Below are 20,671 nucleotides of genomic sequence, written 5' to 3'. Positions count from 1 at the left end.
TGAACTGAACATGAAATTATAAAGTATAAAAGTACATACATACTCTTAAATAATCATCGCTGACATGACAAGTAACCAGCTAAACATCAAGTTATTTCTACAAGATATGTGCCTTTTTTTAAGTTCAGTGAAGTCTTAATGACTCTGGAAGCAGTTATCTCAAAACTATGGATCTTAATTTCAAACAACTAAACTAGCTGACTGAACTTCATTAGATAAGTTGCTCTGAACATTTTTACAGTGTAGAATATTTCACAACCTGCAACACGTGGCTGTGCTGTATTTTTACTGCATTGAAGTTGTGTGTGGGAACTATTACAGTATTACAGTAATTATTACTCACAAATTTGCAGTAAGCAAATTAAATACATGGCAGGATTCAACAACACACATAACATTTCAACCATTATTCAACAACTTCAGCTTCTACAATGAATAAACCATTTTTGAGCAACACACAAACATTCACAGATTCAGATTCTTATGTGTATCAGACATATGCAATCCACTCCAGCCAAGGTTAGTACATCACAGTACCTGGTTGGTCGAGTTGGTACTGTCAACTTATGCCAACTCTGAAATGGTGGAAACGTGGGCCGGATCTCAAGACTAGCATACTGTAGTATATGGCAGACCTGTAATCTTGCGACAGTGGTGTGCCTCTCATGTAACTCAATCCACCTCGACGACTATAGATACAGCAGCACTCCATTGGCTCGCAAGGGAAAGCTGGAAATAGCTTTTGTGTGTGTGTGTGTGTCTGTGTGTGTGCGCTTGTATAAATTTAGTAACACAACTCATCCCAGTATCAAAATGGCAAATGCTTCAGACTACCTAATACATATTTGTGCAGACGTGCACACGTAAACAAACATTCATTATTCATTCTAATTACATTCCACTACCAATAAGTTACCAATGTGCATTCACATTGATACTGTTTTAAGCCAAAAGTAATGCAGGGCTGTTTCAGAGTCTCTCAGTTTGCGAAAAACAGTTCAAAGACAAGTTCATCTTTATGTCCTCCTTATCTAGTAGAATAGTTGTAGCACAGGGATGGAACTACATATAGAATAAATAATGTTTACTATCACATTTACTGTCACAGAGGAAGTAGTATTAATCCAATAGTTCTCATGTCTTCATAGACATACTGTAAAGCTAAGCTGTCACTTCCTCTTCTCTCTGTTCATGGTTTTGTGTCCTTAGTTCTGATTTTTGACAATGACAGGGCCACTCTGTTATTATCAATGCTCATAATTCAGGGAGTGAATGTCTTAAAATAACAAAAGGCATTTTATATGAGAGTACTTTTTATACCGTATGTGGAAGGAGGAGGAGGAGGGGTGTGTGTGTGTGTGTGAGAGAGAGAGAGAGAGAGTGAGTGAGTGAGTGAGTGAGTGTGTGTCTGTGTGTGTGTGTGTGAGTGAGTGAGTGAGTGAGTGAGTGTGTGTGTGAGTGAGTGAGTGAGTGAGTGAGTGAGTGAGTGAGTGAGTGAGTGAGTGAGTGAAAGTGAGTTACTTAATTTGTTTGTTCACTCTTTCATTAGTCATACCTGCTGATGTAAGTGTTTCTATGCTGTAATGCAGAGGCATAGTAGATCTACCTTAACGCCAATTCATAAAGTTCATTTTTCATGTTTCAGTCACAAAATTGACAGATTGCCCTCTCTCTTGTTCCTCCGCGTTACTCAGTCACAAGTTCCGTTTTCTAAAGCTTTGTGTCCATTGTTATAAGATTTATAATTCCACTTGACCGCTTCCTCTTCTGACATCACTTCCCCAATGATCAATCCATTGGCCATCACTTGCCCAAATTCATACTTCCCCTTATGCCTATCTAAAACAGAAGCTCTGGCCAGTGGTAAACCAGTCATCATCAGCACACCGGACGCTTTATAAGACTGCCATTGATTCCATTCATTAGCATTATCGGCAGAAGACACCGGCATCACCATGGATATCAAGGTGGGTGACAATTTCTCACTATTTTCAACTTCTTTTTTCCTTGTATTGCTAGCAAAATTTCAAAAGATAGGAATCTGTGTAAGATTTCATGTTCCTCATTAAGAGAAAGTCTGTCCACCTAATTCCACTTTATCAGGATTCTCTGGTAAAGGGAGGAGTGTCGATCATCCACCAGATCCATGAAGGAAAGCACCAGTATGATGTGGAGAATGTTCTCACATTCAGAAAAGCAAATGGAGGAAAAGCGTTTGTCAGGTAACCTTAGCCAGACTGGCATACTGTCGGGAAGACCTTCTGTTTTTGCTCAAAATGGAAGTTTTCTAACCTGATTAAACAAAACAGAATGTGATTTAATAGAACAGTGCTTATCGGTCTTTATGGAAAATTGGATTGATTCATTTATTGATTCATTCATTCATCCATTCATTCACCCCTCACTGGTTTTCTAGCCATCATGTGTAGAAGGAGTCTGAGTGGTATGTTTTCTGTTTGTCATAGGAAAGGAGACAGGCTGATGCTGATTAATGACGTCAATCTGCAAGATCTTCCACCTGAGGAGTTAGCAGAAATGCTGGCCAAGGGTAATCCCATGTTGGTGAGTTCATGTTCTTTCCCTCGGCCCAGCCTTGCACGTCAACAGGCTGATTTCATCTTTGTTGTGGCAGTCCAGCAGAGTTTCAGCTTCTGGCTCACACTACACTGGAATGTCTGAAATTTGCAGCATATCCAGGATGTTTATGTGCACACGAAAATTCCAAAGCCACTCACTACTTTAAATGGAAAAATCCTTCCTCAGATACTCTTACGCTGTCATACGTTATTAAAAATTGTTTACCAGTGGTGACTCACTTGGCTAAAAGGCGCATACCACATAACTGCGACCTGACTGGGTTTGACATACTCTTGAAACACCTGGTGTATCATCGATCTGTGATGTTCAATGCGTTTCAAGAGCTATTTTGTATTGTAATTTACTTTTTTGGCGTATCCACTTTCCCTCAGTTTGCCTCATCTACTGCTACCTCATGTGATTTCCTACATTTCCCAGAATGCCCTTTGACAACCTAGAGAACGAGTGTGAACTTGTTGCATTCAGCTGTGGGTTATACTTTTAGGTGGAGAGAGCGATAGCGATTGCGTAGTAAGCCCAAGAGGTTTTCCAGTTGAGAAAATGCACGAGTCTCACCACTTACTCAAAACACAACATGTCTTGTGGCTGCATTGCATTCTGGTCTATTGAAGCTGCTGTCAGTGGAGAAATTGGTATCTCTTCTTCTTCTGTGATTGAGTTCTCCCTGTATGATTGTTGAATGGCAGTGCAAAATGACGAGTCTAGAAAGAAGCCCTTGCTCTTTGATTCTGAAGGACTGACACCAAAACCTGACGTTTACCATTGATGTTTTAGATATAGATAGAAAAAGCTGCTAGCTAAGCTATTCTGCTATCAAAAACCATTGTAGTTGCGTGATGTTATGTCATTTACTATGTTTAGCCAGTTATCCACATGAATAAAAAAAAACACACCGCCAAACTACAAAATGGGCTCAGAAATGCAAGATACATCGCCAATAATTATTTTTAACAGTGTTAAAGTGTTTCAGGGTGGATTTTTCCTTTAAGAGAAATACAAGAAAACAGGAGGAGCTATCAGACAAATTGGCAGACAGAAACACTGAGGAACACAGAGCCATTCTCAGTACTCAACAGGTCTAACTAGGTCTCTGTCTCCACATTCCCTCTATCCAACCACTCCTTGTCTCCTGTCTCCAGACGGTGCACCAGGCCAGCCGGGTGAAGGAGCATGCTGAGCAGACCTGCCCTCCTGAGGATACTTTGCATCCCGTCTCCAAGGAGACCACCCTGCTCCGCTTCACCATGGAAATGAGGAGAGAGGAAGACCTGGGGGATGATGAGAGGAGGCAGGGGGAAGAAGGAGAAAGAGAGGGGGATGTTTGCCAAACTGAAAATGGGGAGAAGGGGCAGAAGGGGGATCTGCTCATTGTTACCTTGATGAAGACCAGCGTCACCGTGGTGACAGGGAGGGGCTGTGATGAATGCAGTCCCTGTCACAACTGTGCTGGGAAAGGATGCACCTTTAATGATGTTGTCATGGTGGCAGAATCCAGTGTGGTGACCCTTGGTAAATGAGTGGCTTTTTTCCCCTCTCCTCTCTTGTCTTGACTTATATTGTCTTATCTTGTATCGTCTTCTGCGTCTCACCTCGTCTCATCTCTTCTCTTCTCTTCTCTTCTCTTCTCTTCTCTTCTCTTCTCTTCTCTTCTCTTCAGTAGATATTCAACAGTGTATCAGTATTTTCAGTTGACTATCAACAAATGTTCAACAAACTATCTGTGATTTTTCTCAACTACCTATAAGTTGACTGTCAAGTTCACATGCTCAAATTACTACAAATATACTGGTAGACTATCAGCAACTTAGGCACATAAAAGAACTTGCTAAAGGTTAGGGTTAAGGTTAGGGTTTATATTGGTAAGGATGGTGATCACAGTGGCTTAAATGGGTGAACTGACCACCAACCCTTTTTCCTATTTTCCCACCAAGAAAACATTTTGATAGAGGATATAAGAATATGATTTTGCCAACACTGACTTCTGTTCTCTGTTTCTCTGCTTCTCTGTTTCACTTTCAGTGCCAAGAGGAAGTGGCAGTTTCAAACAGGAAAAACAGATGGACAACATTTCCATCGAACATGCTGTCTCCCAGAAATACCTCAGAAGCTTCTGTCTGCAGAGCCCGCCCTATGTGTCACCAAATCCAGGTTTGTCATGCCATGCAGTACGTATCAACGTAGCATTACTTTATCACCAAAAGCAAATGCTTTAATTAAATCATACTTGAATTGCCGAGTTGCCAAGTTACCAAGTCACGAGTTGCCTAGTCACATAAGTTGCCGAGTCACATGAGTTGTGTGACCGAGTATATTTCATCATTTCAGTTGCGTTCGTCATTTTCAATTAATCACAAAAAAGTTTTTGATTTCAAACATCGTTTCATTTCATCCGTCTTTCATTATAGTCTGTAGTATTTCAATGTTCACTAGTATCTCTAAGTCTAGTAATCTCTAGTATCTATCTAAGTTTTTTTTTTTAGAAAATACTGATTTACTCTCATGGGAAGATTGATTTCTGAGGGTCCTTGTTCATAGTTCTTTATTTTCTGTGTGTTCAGAGAAGATCACCATCTATTACTACAAGTCAGACTGTAGGCAGGTGCCATTCAGAGGAACTCCAGTGGTCCTGAACTTTACCGACTCCAACTGCTTCCTCAAGTGCTGCAAGGATGGGGAGAGGGTGCTCCTGAGTGTGGAGGTATTCATACTTATTGAGTGAGTGAGTGAGTGAGTGAGTGAGTGAGTGAGTGAGTGAGTGAGTGAGTGAGTGAGTATAAGAAGTTGGATTTAATGAGCGGCAACCTGCCGTACCATGTTGCCAGTTGTGTCACTTTGAAAAGTGTGAAGTTGCAGGCTTTGTAGATAGATAGATAGATAGATAGATAGATAGATAGATAGATACTTTTAGATACTATATGATAGGAGCGGTGGAGGAGGGGGGATTGTTTATGATGTATGTATGTATTGTATGGAATTTTTATATATGCCTATTGAAATAACCACCAAAAATGCGTTGTTTACCAGGAAGTAAAAATGATGGGATTTTGATGTAAAAATATTTTTTTTAATTTATTGTTAGATAGGTGTACGTTATGATATGGAGAATTAGCTAATAAGGTGAAAAAGTACATTTTAATTTTATTGTCAACAAGTAGGCTAGAATGTAGTATGAATAGCTGCCTCTTTATACAAAATATACAAAACTGCCATAAACATCCTTTCAGGATGTTTTCACAGCCGTCTATGCTGTGCTATGCTATCTTTGATGGAAATCCACATTTTTTCTGAATGTTGTTCTAGACATATGAAAAGCAGAGACTGAAGCGGATCTCTAGGAGCGATGAGGGGGCCTTTTCCTTCATCTTCTACATGAAGGCTACCAGGACCAAACAGCGGCAGTTTGAGTCAGCGCTGTGCCAAGGATGGTTCATCCACATAGTCAACACAGACGCAGCAGAGTTGACAACCAAGGTTGGAGAGGCCGAAGATCCATCCTTCCTCTTCATCATTCAGAAGTAATGGAGAATCATTCTCTCCAGACATATTCTCAGCTCTCAGTCAAGTCAGTCAATCGTCCATTTCCTGACCTTTTTCTGACCTTCCCTCTTGATATACAGTGCATTATGAAATGAACATCCTTTCGCCTGAAAAGTAGGCTGTACTTGTTTTGGAATATGCCGGCATTGATTTTTAATATTTTGAATACATATTGTCCTGGTATTTCAACATTTCAAATTCTGTGGGGGTTTGGATTAGGGATTAGGAGGCTCTGCTGTGGTAAAAAAAACATCATGGGAAGCTCTTTTGTTTGAGCCCACATGATCAAGAGAAACATGATAGAAGCTGGTGTCATTGTGTTAAAACTATAATTCTGCTATTGCAGAAGTGCGTAGATATGTATCATACCGCTATATCTTTAATATTAATTAATTTAATTATCATTTAAATGGGTTTTTTTGTGATTTAGATTTAGAGATTTAGAGATGTGATATCAGCGTTGATGTTCTGTTTTGTTGCTTAAAGCGATCTTTCACTTCATCTTCATTTTTTTTGTGTGTATGCCTTTATTTTATGTATCTATGGGAATGTGACATTCATTTCAAAAAATCTAATCCAAAAACAATATTTCTTACATTATACAAACTGAGGTGATGTGATTATTATTTATTTAACACTTTCTAGTGTACATGATTATAGGATGTTGTAAGCGTAATTACTTATAATAAACTATAAACATGTGTCCAATGTGTTATAACACCGGCACATACTATAAGTGAACACTCAGTGGTTATATAATGTTTTATAAATAACATACAGACTATGTTTATTAGGTAACACATCTTGACTTATCGGCATTATGACTCTTTGATTGTTTCAGGTTGTGAGTTAGTTCATTAACATTACTTAGATCTGAAGATAAATTTATTTTAGGGCCACCAAAGGGTCGTGTGCATGTGCACACACACACACACACACACACACACACACACACACATACATTTATTTTTTAAAGTGATTAAAGTCAGTAGCAGTGGTAAAAATAAGGATACTGTTTCTTACTTTGCGTATTTAAAAACAAAACATAAGCGACAGATAGTATTACAAAAATGTTTGGCCATGCATGAAAACTTTTTATAGAACACAATATTAAAAGCAATATGAACAACACCAAATTTCTTGTGCTTTTGATCAACTTGAAGAATTTTAAACACATATTCCAATGATGCTGATAATCCATTAATATTTACATCACAACAGCAGTTTGAATTCATACACATGTACTGTAAATCACAAAACAGAAACTGATATTGGAAAAACACTGTACTTTCTAATAGGACCTATTCATTATACAGTATTACTTTCTGCAAGGGTCAAAACACTCAACAACATACTGAAACTTTCACACATAAACACAATGCACACTTAAATGTAAATTGTTTGGTAAGAGGCTGCAGCACGGGTGAAAGAAGAAAAGGCCTCATTGCAGAAAGAAGTTCCACTACGTTCCCATTCTTAAACATTGTTAAATATCAGAACACTGTACATAGGTAGACTTGAGTAGGGTTGAGGACATCTTCCCTCTGTCCTTTAGAAACAGCAGTGGACTCAGAATCCAGTTTGTTCATCCTCGCAATTCTCAAAGGCTTTATTGGTCACGCCCTCTATGTGTGTGTCATAGGGGTTCTCCACGCTTGTCATTTCAGACTTCCTACAAATACACAAGAAATACAGAACATGTCTCAGGTTCATGCAGGTGATTACTCTAAAATGTATGGCAGTGGGTGTCAGTCTGAGTGTGTGCGAGTGTGTGTGTGTGTCAGGTCTATGATTGTGTGTGAGAGCGCAAACTCACTTCTTGCGGTCTCTGAAGCCAGAGATGACGAGGTAGAGGCCTGTTAGTACTACGATTCCCATGACCACCCCAAACACCACCAGCCACACCGGCACCGGCTGCTCCACGGGCGGGGCCAGCGTTGCTAGGATACCCTCGAACTCCAGCGTCTTGTCATCCAACCGGAAGGCTTCGTTGATTCGGCCACGAGATAATCTGGGTTCAATATCAAAATGGATTTATTATCGCTAACTGTAGAGTATGATCACACTCATTTATCAAGGGTCAAATGGAGTTAATTATAACAGAAAGCAGTTCTGCCTGAAGCCTTGTAGTCTTTTTTTTTTTCAATTAGTATTTTATATAAGTACAACAAAGACACAAAAGACAAAAGACAAGAGGAAGCCTGAAGCCTTGTAGTCTAAGTATTTCCTGTGGCCAAACTGGATGCCATTTTGGTGACAGGCACATGTTAGGGAGACCTGAATTTAAATATGTTCAGCTGCATGAAGAAAGAGGTGCTTTGGATAAAAGCGTCCACCAAATAGCTTATATGTTATGTTAGAAGTAATAGTAAGATGTGATGTTTTTGATGTGATGTGATTTGTTTTATTGATGTGATGTACATGGATATGCTGTTGTGTTCTAATTGGTGAGGCCAAAGACAACTTTCCTGCTTTGGCTGGACAATAAAGTTCTATTCTATTCTATTCTATTCTATTCTATTCTATTCTATATAACAGATAAAACCAATTATTAATCAAAACAAACTGAAATGAACTAGCCTGGGGCCGGATTCACAAAACCTTCTTAAGAAAAAAAAATCTTCTCAAGTGCCATTTTTTTCTTAACTTTAGTCTTAAGAAAAAAAATAGGAAAAAATGATATTCTCAAAAACAGTTCTTATAAATTTTCTTAACTTTCTTCTTAGGTTTCTTCCTAAGAAAAAAAGTACAAATAAATGGTATTCTTGAAATGAAAGTTCTTAAATTTGTTCTTGATATTTTTCTTAACTTTAAGACAACCCTTCACCTGTCTTAAAATTCCTACAGTGAAAAGCCTCTAATTTCATACATTTAAACACATATTAGACAAGTAAGTTATAGTTCAAAGTCTTCATAGGTTCCCCTACACCTAACATTAAGATTAACAGTTATTGTAAAGCTTTATTTGGTGTATGACCAAGTAGGCCGCTGTCTCATGTTTATTGAAAATAAGCTAGCAAATTTACAGTTACCAACAGCAACCAATGTTTAAATCTTTTCATATACTTCATCAGTTGTAGTTGCCCTAAATAGGTTTTTCCCCAATTGTTTGGCAGATGGAAGCACATTGGATTGCCTCCTAGCCTTGTCTCCTAGCATCAATGGTAGTAAGCCTAAAGTTTATTAACCATATTTAATTCAGGCCCTATTTTGAGAAGTTCTTACTGTAAGTAGGAAAAGTAAAGAAATTCGTAAGAAATGAGACTGTTACAAAGAAAATATTCAGGAATTGCACTTCTTAAGAACTTCCTATTTGTCCTCTTATGTCATTTCTTAAGATCTATCTTAAGAACACATTGGTCAATCCGGCCCCAGGGTTACTAAGGCTGCTGTGAATTTCTGAGCAATAGCAATAGCAATAGCAATACTGTGCTTGGTGTTTTTGTCTATCTGTTTTGGGATATATGCCGTTGAAACACATTTGTGTGGTTAATGCAGCTCTGTCCTCACCGTATGGCAGCCTCCACCTCCTCCTTTGGGATGAAGATTGAAGGACTTGCTGGGTTTGTAACCAGGATGTAGAAGGAGATCCTGGGAGTCTCGTTATAAGTGAGAACATTCTCTGATCTGGAAGTGCAAACAGAGAAGAGCTCTCAAACTAATGTGGCAAAAAAAAGAAGGAAGAGAAAACAAGGCATGGGATATCTGTTACATCTTTAGTCCAGTAGTGAGTTGATACTGACGTGAAGGCAACTGTCATGTTCTTTTGGTTGTAGTACTGCCTCATAGCGTACGCAATGTTGGTCTTGAACAGGTACAGCTCGTTGGCATTCCAGGAATACTGAAACACATTTGAGTTCATGCCATGATATCACATAGAATGCAGTTTACTTCAAAGCTGTAAGATGGCTGCCATGCTAGGTGCAGGTAGATGCAGTTAACTCTTCACATTTTGCCACATTGAGAACAATTACAGCATGGCAACCATGACATTGTGCTATATAAATGATTGCGATACAAATTAAACCAATTTAATTGTTATACTGGACTAATAGCTCAATAATACTCACGGCTTCATTGCCCATGGCAGCCTTCAAACTAAGCCTCACTTTGATGGCATATTCTGAATCTGTAAATACATAAAATAGACAATTTAGTCATCTTCTCTCTGTGATTTTCAAGCTTTGTATTGTGCTGATTACGCAAATATCTTTTAAGTGGGTGGTTTTTCTAGTTCCCCAAAAAAGTCATCGGGGAAACATTTGAACTTCAGTGCCCTTCTATAAAGCCAAGTGACACAGCAAATATTCCAGTGTTAATAAATGTTGATTTTTCTTCAACAGTTATTTTAAGTTAACAAGTGTTGATTGGAGAGTTGTTTGTCCACTCATAGAGGTGACATGGCTCTGCATGGGGCGGCTGTTCAAAACCATCTAAAAGTGTTAAATGAACTATGATGGGTGTGGACTGATATAAACACGGGTATACGTTGATTTTTACACTCTCAGTTAAGTTAACACTGACAAATTTGTTGTACAGGGAACAAAGGGGGGCGAAAAGAAAGCTAAATTGATCAGTATGAAGCCATTACATCAGGCTACTATAAAACAGTATGTGTAGGTGAAAAAGCATAGTGTGTGATTGAGTTTGTATTAGTGATTGTATTTTGCTGATCAACCTTCAGTTTGAATGACTTTTGTACTCACATGGATCTATTGTTTTCTCCCAACCTACTGCCCTGCCATTTTTCTTGTTCTCTTCCACCAGCCACTCATAGAGGTCTTTAAAATAGTCCAGCAGCGGGCCAGCATCCATCTTAACATCGCTGGATACCATCTCCAAAGCCCTGGTCCAGGATTTGGACCTTCCCAGCTCTAGCATGTTCCTAAAAGAAAATGATACATTGATGATTTAAAGTAGACATGGAACAACATTAGATAAGGCAACTTCTCTTTTGATTAAAGGATAAGTTCGGCGAATTTGGACTTATATATTATTTGTCTCTTATATACCTGTAGTACTTGGACCCACAGAAAATATTGGCTCCCGAGTCAGCTGTCGGTTGAAACGATGAGCTCGAGCTCGGCGTTTCAACCGACAGCTGACTCTAGCCTCTTGCTGCTAACAATAGGTCCAAATGGGGTTTGTCAAAATATCTCCAAACAAACAGTCTGTGAAAACGATATGGTGACCAACCGACGTATTTATATTCTCAGCCTGGAAAGCAGCAGCACCGCACCATTTACACTCAGTGGATAGTCTTCTACCAAACTCTACCCGGCTCCATGTGCAACTGTTTACAATCTGAACTGACTGTCCGCAAAACTAGATCACGCCGCCAGTAACGCACTTTCACCCCACAGCAGTCTGTGCTGCGGCAGAGAAAAGTAGTTCTGTGATTTCCTGATTAGTGAAAGTGTGCGTAATGGTGGAACTGTGTCATGAAATCAAAGCTTATTTTAATTGATGTACTTTGCAACTTTTTCATTTACTTTCAACTCAACTGTGGAGCCTACAAATTACTTTTCTGGAGATATTTTAAGCAGCAAGAGGCCTAACAACGGGAGCTCACTGTTTCAACCAACAGCTGACTCTGGAGCCAATATTCTCTGTGCGTCCAACTACTACTACAGAGATTTAAGAGGAAAATTATATGGAGGTTCAAAATTGCCGAACATATCCTTTAAAAAAAACAAAGAACTGTCCAAATAGAAACTGTATACCACAGGGATATCCTAAAATCAATGAACTACATCTGATTCTGTGTCCCCCACCAAAGCAGAGAGGAAGTCATCCATACCTCAGCTTGGTTCCTGCTTCTTTAGAGCCAGTGATGTCACACTTGAACAAGGCCTCTGTATGGCCAGACGCGTTGCAAAGCGCTTGTTGGAACTGGAACTGGTAGATGGTTCTTGTGAAGTACCTGTTTTTCGCACATCCACGCGTGCACACACACACACACACACACACAAAACACAAGAACAAACATACACACACACACACACACACAGGAAGACACACAGGAACACACACACACATAGGTCATGTCTTTATTCGTTGTGGTCTTAAAGCAGAACTCTGCCATTTTCGGCCTGGATCCTATTTTCCCGTTGTTTCTCATCATACCAGAATCTTGACTTCATATAGAGCTTATATCTTGCTTGCCAGGGTGTGCGGCTCTCTAGTACAGCCTTATATACCCATGGTAGTCTTTTTCAACACATTGATTGTTCACTCTGTGAGGAGACATGTTGGTAAAAAGATGTAAATGAAAATTAGCCAAAGCCATGCCTTTCTTGTACAGTTTTGATGCTACCTTGGCCATTGCTTTAGCACTTCTTGTTTATTTTTTGCATATTTGTGTCTAATTTTGTGTATTTTGTGTATTTTTGTATGTATTGTGACATGTAACATTGCTGCTGACACTGCCATTTCTTGGACCAGGTCTCTCATGAAAAAGAGATTGCATCTCAATGAGACAACCTGGTAAAATAAAGGTTAAAATAAAAATAATACTAATAATAAATACACGCACCACTGTGTAAAGTAATACAAAATAAATAGTAAAAGTTGTCAGGTCATGGATAAACTAAAAACTGGAAGAAAAAAAAAAAAAAAAAATCAATATATACATGTCTCATTACAGAGTGAGCATCAATATGCTGAAAAGACATGCTTTGCCTGCTTTTGGGGTTGATTTTTTGTTGTGTCCATTGGCTCAATAGGGCTGTATTGGAGAGCAGCACCCAGGCAAGATGTAAGTAGCTCTATAGTGAAGAATCTATCAAGATACCAAATGATGGGAAAATAGGGTCAAGTTGCTGTATGCTTTAACTCCCCAGACTATGAGATGTACAGAGGGAGGGCTACCTGATGAAAGAGTAGTCTCCAGATACGTGGAACAGAGCAGGAGGGTCGCAGTAGGTCTCATCTCTTGGCACTGGCTCCACTACCCCGACCAGCTCCCTCCTGATGAGGCAAAGGAGAGTTACAAGTCAACACTGGCATCTATAGGCTGATACTGTAATCACAGGCCTGCAGCGAGGCAGCTGCCGGGGTTACAGGGGGAAAAATACCTGAAATTCCTCTTGAATGCAGTATTTCTACTGTTGATGTCATGTTTCTTTACATGTGAAATTTCTGTGATATTAGACATCAACATATTTTTATCTGTAGAGTTTACTCAGAAGATCAGCCACACCCACCAAACATTCCCACACTCATTCCTACACATTTTCAAAGACTGCATATCTTTACAAATTCCTCATACTGACGCAAACTCTTTACTTACTTCATCTCCCACCAGCTCTGCATCCACTGGTCCTTGGTGATGTTTCCTTCGAAGACTTGCCACCTCCATTCCTCCAGCATGTAGGTGAAGGGCAGTGTAGCCACAATGGTCAGGGCCTGCTTCAGCAAGAAGTTGATCTCCGTTTCTGCACTCAGGGCAAGGCAAAAGACACAATTGATGATGACAACATGTAAAGAATGAAAAGGTTTAGAAGCTGGTCTGAAGGGGTCAATTTCAGATACTTCAATTTTACATGACAATACAGCTAATGTAAAACTAGCATATTTAATCAAATTGTTAAAACATCATTTTAGAAGTACATTGCTGAACCCTGTCTAGAGAGGATGTTAAAACAGCATTTTATATAGTAGAATATTATACTTTTTTGGAACACGTATGTGAGCTTAATCAAGAAGCTCTGTTTCTGAATGCCATGTAGTTTTATAAAACTGCTCTGCAACAGTGAGATAGCTTAACAACAATACAACGAGAGAGATTAAAAAAATGATAAGCTATTTATCACACCTTCCTCAGACACTGTCTTCAAATGACAGAGTCCAGTCAGGTGTATAACAGCTGGCAGAGGGCCCAAGGTCATGCTGTGCTCTATTATCTGGGTATACTGTAAGTACACAGGTGAGTACGGGTGTGACAAGGTCTACCCAGGTGACCCTAGGGGTGCTGCAGCTACCTTTGTCCTGGGTGCCGTCAAAAGGCAGTCGACCTGATGCATTACTCACACCCACTCCTGGTGTCTTCAAGTCTTTATATATATACACTACCAGTCAAAAGTTTGGACACACCTGATTGAATGTATTATGTTTTTCATTGTCTTAAAGCCATTTAGACAAATATAAATAGTGAAGTTGATGTCTATGTATGAATTTCTTTCCAAAGCCTTTTGACTTTCCATCAAGGCAAAGGGTGGCTACTTTAAATAATCTAAAATATAAGATAGTTTTGATTTGTTTAACATTTTTTGGTCACTGCATAGTTCCATTTGTGTTATTTCATAGTTTTGATGTCTTTACTATTATTCTAAAATGTGGAAAATAATAAAAATAAAGAAAAATGTGGTGTGTCCGAACTTTTGACTGGTAGTGTATATATATATTGGCGCAGGCCTGTTTATTGTGTTTTCTTGATAATGTTCAGGTTTATCTACATCAGCAGTACCGTTATCATTAGTGAAGTCAGGAGGTAGGAGTCCCAGGGCCTGCAGGTGTTTGGGTGTGGCTGCAGACAGGGACATGATTTCTCCAACGGCCTCGTGGAAACCCTCGTTTGCCCCGTCCCTCAGGAGGTAGGACAGGTTGCGGTAAGCCATCTGGTACTGGTTGTGACCCATCTCATGGTGCACCGTCAGAAAGTCATCCATGTTGACCTTGGTGCACATTTTGATCCTGAGGACATCACAGGAGAAGAGAAAATGTCAGCGGATATATTGTGTGATACAGATATGGCATGTTTCCTAATCAGATATACTGTGCAGATAAAATAGACAGCCAATTCAATAAAGCAGTTCAGATGATTCAGATATGACACACATTAAGGCCCAAGTTCAAAGGAAACAATTAAGTGCTGATCTATTGAGACAGGTCAGCTAACATGGCTTCACTATGAATACGTTTTGGGCAATAAACAACCAACCTTTTCTAAGAAGCTGTATAACTACAGGATATCAATTAAGCTTGATGATAAACACAGTGGTATAAAATGGGAATTTGAGGTGTGCGGACATTGGGATTTGGGTTGCCATCAAACCTGATGTGAATGGTTATAGTATTTGGAAATGGTTTAATTTTTTGACAAGTGCAGTTGGGTAAACGTTGTCACTATTCCCTCTCAGAAACTCCACAACAGTCAGTTCTGCGGCAAATGTATATGGATCAGTGGTTAATAACGTGCACACTTTTGTTATCTTTATGACTAGGAGAGAGTGACTCAGAGACTAATCAACATCATTGTTCCAACGAGTTGATATTTACAGCTCTCATGTACTGATCTAGAGTAAGATTACCATTCTCAAATCGTAACGGAAAAAAACTCACATGGAGCTGATGTGATATCATCTCACACAAAAACAGTAAAAATAAGAATAAGAGTTGTTTTAGTTTCAACATGTCACTCTGCACGGTTTGTGTTCATGTTTGTTAACCTGATCTTTCATGGACATTAAGATTGTTAAAAAATGCCCCAGTCAGATGTCACATAAGTTAACTCCATAATTAGGAATATGAGCACTTTACTGATACCTCTGCAAACTGATCAGAGGATGTTGGGGAGAAGCTGTCTATCAGACATTGGGTGTACTTTTTATTCCAATTTAGAAATCGAATAATGTTGTAACAAATACCAATCTGTCAAACACAAAACACCACAAGCTTATTGTAAGTGTCCTACAAACTACAACTGCAGGGCTATCAAAAAAGAACAAGATTTTGTTCTGTGTCTGGTACTTCTGTCAGTCAGGGCAACGCCTACCGAATCCATGAGCGCTGAGCTGTGTCACCAAATTTTCTACTTGAATCTGTAGCATTCATATTTCCCCATGGACATGTGTGTGTGTGTGTGTGTGTGTGTGTGTGTGTGTGTGTGTGTGTGTGTGTCTCTCTGAATGTGTGCATGTCTGTGCATTTATACTACCTAAAGTCCTCTCTGTTTCCCATGTCCCAGGCTGTGGGGTGACAGACCACCTTGCGATCGTCGGGCTTCACCAGCATGGAGTTATTCCAGAAGTTATCAAACATCTTGTACAGGCCCACAGACATGAAGAATATCTCCGCTTCATCGAACATTCGACGCTCACTCCAGCCCTAAAATCCAACCGGACATTTGGCAGTTCATTTCAATTCAAACGGTGGATTTTAAAGTTTTTTCTTCTGGTTTCCTTTAAAGTCTAACTACTAACAAATACATTTGTGGTCATTCTATACAAGCTATTGTATACTTTATACATCACATTTGGACATGTTTTTAATTTGTTTTTTAATTTGTTTCATTCATTATGCCTTGGTCCAATGTGCAAACAGCATAAATAATGTGGTTGGCTCAACTGAACCGTACCTGTTCTACCATAGTTTTGCTGACATCAATATCTGTTTTTTCGGGGTAGGGGATGGAGAGAGGGTACAGGTTGGTCCAGAATCTTCCCCACATGTCACCTGAAGAATCAACACAAAAGTTGAGATACTTTATCATTTCATTTTGAACAGACATTCACGTCCCTCCCACAGCAGACCTTAGTGAAGCATAAGTAAGTGCAATTCTATCGAAGGAGAATAAAGGTATTTCTTCCAGATGGCTGGCCAATCTCTTCACCAAAGCTCCAAATATTGGTCCATTTTGCACCGATATTTGCGACCAATTTAAACAAACCCATGCGCGGCTTCAAAATATACATTTAAAGCGCATTTTAATGGTCCCCTGAATCATTTTGAGCGCCCTTTAATCCAATTACTGTAATCAAAACATAAACAAAGCAGCAGTGAAGTGACCCTGAGAAGAGGGAGCCATACTCCAGTTCTGGATTGGGCCTTAAAACATAGCATGAACGTTCACATCTCACTGTTTGGAAGATAATACAAAATATACATATTTTAAGTTACATGTAATAGATTTTTTGCCAGTGTTGTTTTATGTATTGCTTTGATATATTTTTTGGTTGATTTTGATGTTTACGGGCATATCTTTGACTATGATGAGATCTGGCCCTGATCTCAGTCAAAGACACCCAAACCACTATCAAAACACTAATTTGTTGGAACAGCAGGGCTGATATTTAGACTTTAATGCCTCAGACAGGGCTACACGTCACAAGACATGGTTCCAAACTAGTTTCTTGACATACATACCCAGCAAGTGAGCCGGCAGGGGTCCTTGTGAATCAATGTGCCCGGGGTAGACCTCCATTAGCCTGGCTCTCACATAGGCATGCAGCTCCTTGTATAGGGGCAGGATCTGTGAAGAACAAAACATTACTGTAACTAATCACTTTCTACAATCAATAACACATTACACATGCTCACTCTGATTAACGCCAAATTAGACTTCGAGAATCTCTGAAACATATACAGGGCATAGAACAAAATCCATTGCAATGAGTGGATGTTAGACATACTTGTTTGTATATGGAACGAACATCGTCCATTAGCTGATCTCTGGAATACTTGTACCGACTGTCCTCCTCAATGGTCTCGTAGTTGTATCTCCAGTATGCTCCATAGTCCGCAAAACCTGTATGTGTGTGTGTGTGTGTGTGTGTGTGAGAGAGAGAGAGAGAGGGGGGGGGGGGGGGGGTCATTACTATCAAATGACTGTAATGTGTCACTAAAAAGTCTACTGAGCTTCAGGTGATACTATAATTGTGTGAAAGTTAGTCTATAGATATTCAGTGTCTGGATTAGAGTTGGGGTTACGCTAAAATCAGTGTTAGGATTACATTAAATAGTGTGTAAAATGCAACAAATTCACAAATGACACTTTGTTGAACATCTACTTTGTGTCAACTGATAGTTAATTGAGTATCAATTGGACTATCCAAATAAAGTGTTTGACTTGATGAAAATTGTCTCTATCAGAGTAAACTATTATTTTCTATTGTTTTTTGGGAAAGTTGTAGGCTATCCCCAGGCGATATATAGGTTGGTGCGCCACTAGTATTATATGCGTTATCAGTGTTATGGCAGAAGTGAACCCCATGCTGGGTTACAGTGGCAACTAAACAGTTAGTGCTGCTACTCGCATATCAGCTGATTGTTTATCCTGTGCCAGGAAGCTCTTGTGTCAAGAGGTCCTGCCATTTATGGTTACTGTCTATCAGCTTGTGTTGTTCCTGCGTCCTATCAGACACTATCTTTACTGATGTGAAATCTAGCCAACTTTGCAGCTTATCTCCATACATTTCCCTGATAAGCTTAGAACTAGGAGCGTATAGAGGGCAATGTATGCCACTGGAATCTGTGGAAATATACTGTAGCCATCGGTTAGGCTACAGTACTCTAATAACACTATTACAGCAAATGGCACATTTTCTTTGAGATCTATTACCGTTGAGCTGGGATGCTTCATTCTTCAGATCGACGTAGTCCTCGTACAGTGGCCTCATGCTCTTCCCCACCTCTCTCCTCCAGCCCTCCCACACATGCAGACGCTCGGAGTAGTTTCGGCTGTTGGCCATGACATGTTCTAGGCCTGCGCAGCAAAACAAGGGGCATACACAAGTTACAAAGGATAAAGATCTCAAGTAAATGTTTATTTTATTCATCAAAACTGAAAAAAAGGTTATCTGAGATGTATACAATATCTTGTTAAGCTTCAAGGAGAAAGTTCAAACGTTTAGAGTACAGGTGCTGCCTTAAAAATGAAGGCAATCAATGGAAAATATTAGGTGCGACACTCTCTATTCAAAACTGTCTTTCATAATGTTTAATGCCTTTAATGTGGAACTCTAATAAAAAGACAGTTTTGAATAGAGAGAGTGTGCACCTTATTGTTTCCATGGATTCTAATATCTTGTTAGTCATTTTTATAGTAACCCCTCTGCTCAACAACTTTGCCGTTTTCTCAATGGCCGTGTTAATTATAAACTGCTGTATCTGACTTTGGCCCACGGCCACGTTGCCATAACCCTGCCTTATTAACAGCGTGTACCTGGCTCCAAAGTCTGGCAGTTCAAGGGGTCGTCCATCAAACACACTGTCGCTGTGCTGTAGATTGTACTCATCTCACTCATGATCTTGCTCAACTAGAAACAGATAAAAAAGTTAACATTTTATTTTAATTGATAACAATAGTGACAATAGTGACAACAATAGTAATAGACAATGACAATTTTAGAATTAAACTAAAACTAGCTGTAAAATGTTGAGGTCTTGCAGCTCAACAAGCAGACACACACACATAGGCCTACTATACACACATATTACAGACTAATCGACAGTGAATGGATTACTCATCAAAACAGAATGAAATTCAGTGAGGAGCAGCTGTCTTACATGTGCAGCTTTATCCTGGGATAGGGCTCCAGAGCCTTTGTCTTGCAGGGAGATGAGCTGCAGTTTGATTTCTTGATCACTGATCTGGTCAATGGGAAAGGCCTGGGACTCTTCTGACATTTTGTTGTAGAAGCTGCCCCAGATCACCCCCTGCTCCGACTGGGGATGAAATGAAAACAGACTCATCAAATCATCCAAAACCCATAACATGCACCATTACTTTTTTGTTTCACTTCGCAAAGTATCTATCTAAGTACATGATCAGTGTTGTTGGGCAGCATTAGGGTGGTCTCCGAACACTTACCAGCTTGTCTGAGTTCTCCTTGCTGATGTTGGTGTTGTAGGCCCATGATGCCAGCGAGTACTGGTACATGAGGTCAGTGGCCTGCTCATCGAACGCCTGCAGGAACACCCTCGCCCTGTTCTCCAGGTCCGACTGAGCGGACACCCCGCAGGCCAGAGCCAAGACCGCTACAAGTATCCTAACGGACATCTTACTGCTTCAGCTCCATCCACACACACACACTGAGAAGGGAAGGGCACTGTATGCTATTATACAGCGTCAGTAACCCTCTGTGCTGCCTTGGCCTTTGGACACTGCCATAATTGAGGGTGTATCTGAGTTTTCATTCACAGATAGGATATTTGAAGGCAATGGTGTACGTCACTGGGCCGTGTCTTCACATAGAGGGGAGTTCATATTGTTCTTTGCGACATTATCTGTCTCAAAATAGACATAATAAACTCTTTTGAGACTTACGGTCAATCCTATTCATGTTTCTGTGCATGTGCGTGTGTGCGTGTGTGCGTGTGTGCGTGTGTGCGTGTGTCGTGGGTCTTTTGATCTCTCCGGTAGCTTGGCCTACCTACTGTAAACATGACAACACGTGATTTTTTGGGGGGGGCCTAAAAAACTAAAATAATCAGAACTCAGACTGCTATTTTGAACACAGCACTAGGATAACCAGTGAATTAGTTATCTCTTCTACACAAATGCTTTTGAATCAATCATTGCTTGCTTGTGATCAAGTGAAAATTGAGTTTTACATGACAGAACTACTCTGCTTTACATAGGGAACACCAACAACATGGATGACGAGCAAGACTTTGTTTCCTTTGACTGTACAGGATCTAAAATATTACGACATACAATATATTCATTTTTTCTATTCATTTTCTCCAAGTGTTTTCTTCAGCAGGGACGACTCTTAGGGGAGAGCAATGCCAAGGAAACAAGAAACAATAGAGA

General features: G+C 39.7%; 2 protein-coding genes across 2 annotated transcripts; one reads left to right on the top strand and one right to left on the bottom strand.

The window, feature by feature from the left end:
* Nucleotides 1-1,853: 1,853 nt before the first annotated feature.
* Nucleotides 1,854-8,561, top strand: LOC139912583 (uncharacterized). Its single transcript, XM_071900423.2, has 7 exons — nucleotides 1,854-1,967; nucleotides 2,104-2,222; nucleotides 2,466-2,562; nucleotides 3,738-4,107; nucleotides 4,618-4,746; nucleotides 5,157-5,296; nucleotides 5,899-8,561. Exons 1-7 carry the CDS (start codon nucleotides 1,956-1,958, stop codon nucleotides 6,115-6,117), a joined length of 1,086 nt encoding a protein of 361 aa, XP_071756524.1. The 5' UTR covers nucleotides 1,854-1,955; the 3' UTR covers nucleotides 6,118-8,561.
* ace2 (angiotensin I converting enzyme 2) lies at nucleotides 7,669-19,934 on the bottom strand. The gene is given in 19 exon segments (XM_071900422.2): nucleotides 7,669-7,807; nucleotides 7,952-8,146; nucleotides 9,646-9,762; nucleotides 9,879-9,976; nucleotides 10,206-10,264; nucleotides 10,842-11,020; nucleotides 11,936-12,058; nucleotides 13,006-13,104; nucleotides 13,427-13,571; nucleotides 14,603-14,829; nucleotides 16,073-16,242; nucleotides 16,493-16,590; nucleotides 17,281-17,386; nucleotides 17,547-17,662; nucleotides 18,476-18,619; nucleotides 19,079-19,172; nucleotides 19,423-19,581; nucleotides 19,727-19,919; nucleotides 19,921-19,934. Coding segments are annotated over 19 exon segments (2,439 nt in total). The 3' UTR covers nucleotides 7,669-7,704.
* Nucleotides 19,935-20,671: the final 737 nt, after the last annotated feature.

This window comes from Centroberyx gerrardi, chromosome 1, assembly GCF_048128805.1.
Source record: "Centroberyx gerrardi isolate f3 chromosome 1, fCenGer3.hap1.cur.20231027, whole genome shotgun sequence".
Classification (NCBI taxonomy): domain Eukaryota; kingdom Metazoa; phylum Chordata; class Actinopteri; order Beryciformes; family Berycidae; genus Centroberyx; species Centroberyx gerrardi.
The sequence above is the reverse complement of the archived record's forward strand: the minus strand, read 5'-3'. Positions and strand labels throughout refer to the sequence as shown.

Coding starts and splice junctions, on each gene's coding strand:
- LOC139912583 (XM_071900423.2), top strand. Junction 2,563..3,737: donor CCAAGGGTAATCCCATGTTG/GTGAGTTCATGT, acceptor TCCTGTCTCCAG/ACGGTGCACCAGGCCAGCCG. Junction 4,747..5,156: donor CTATGTGTCACCAAATCCAG/GTTTGTCATGCC, acceptor CTGTGTGTTCAG/AGAAGATCACCATCTATTAC.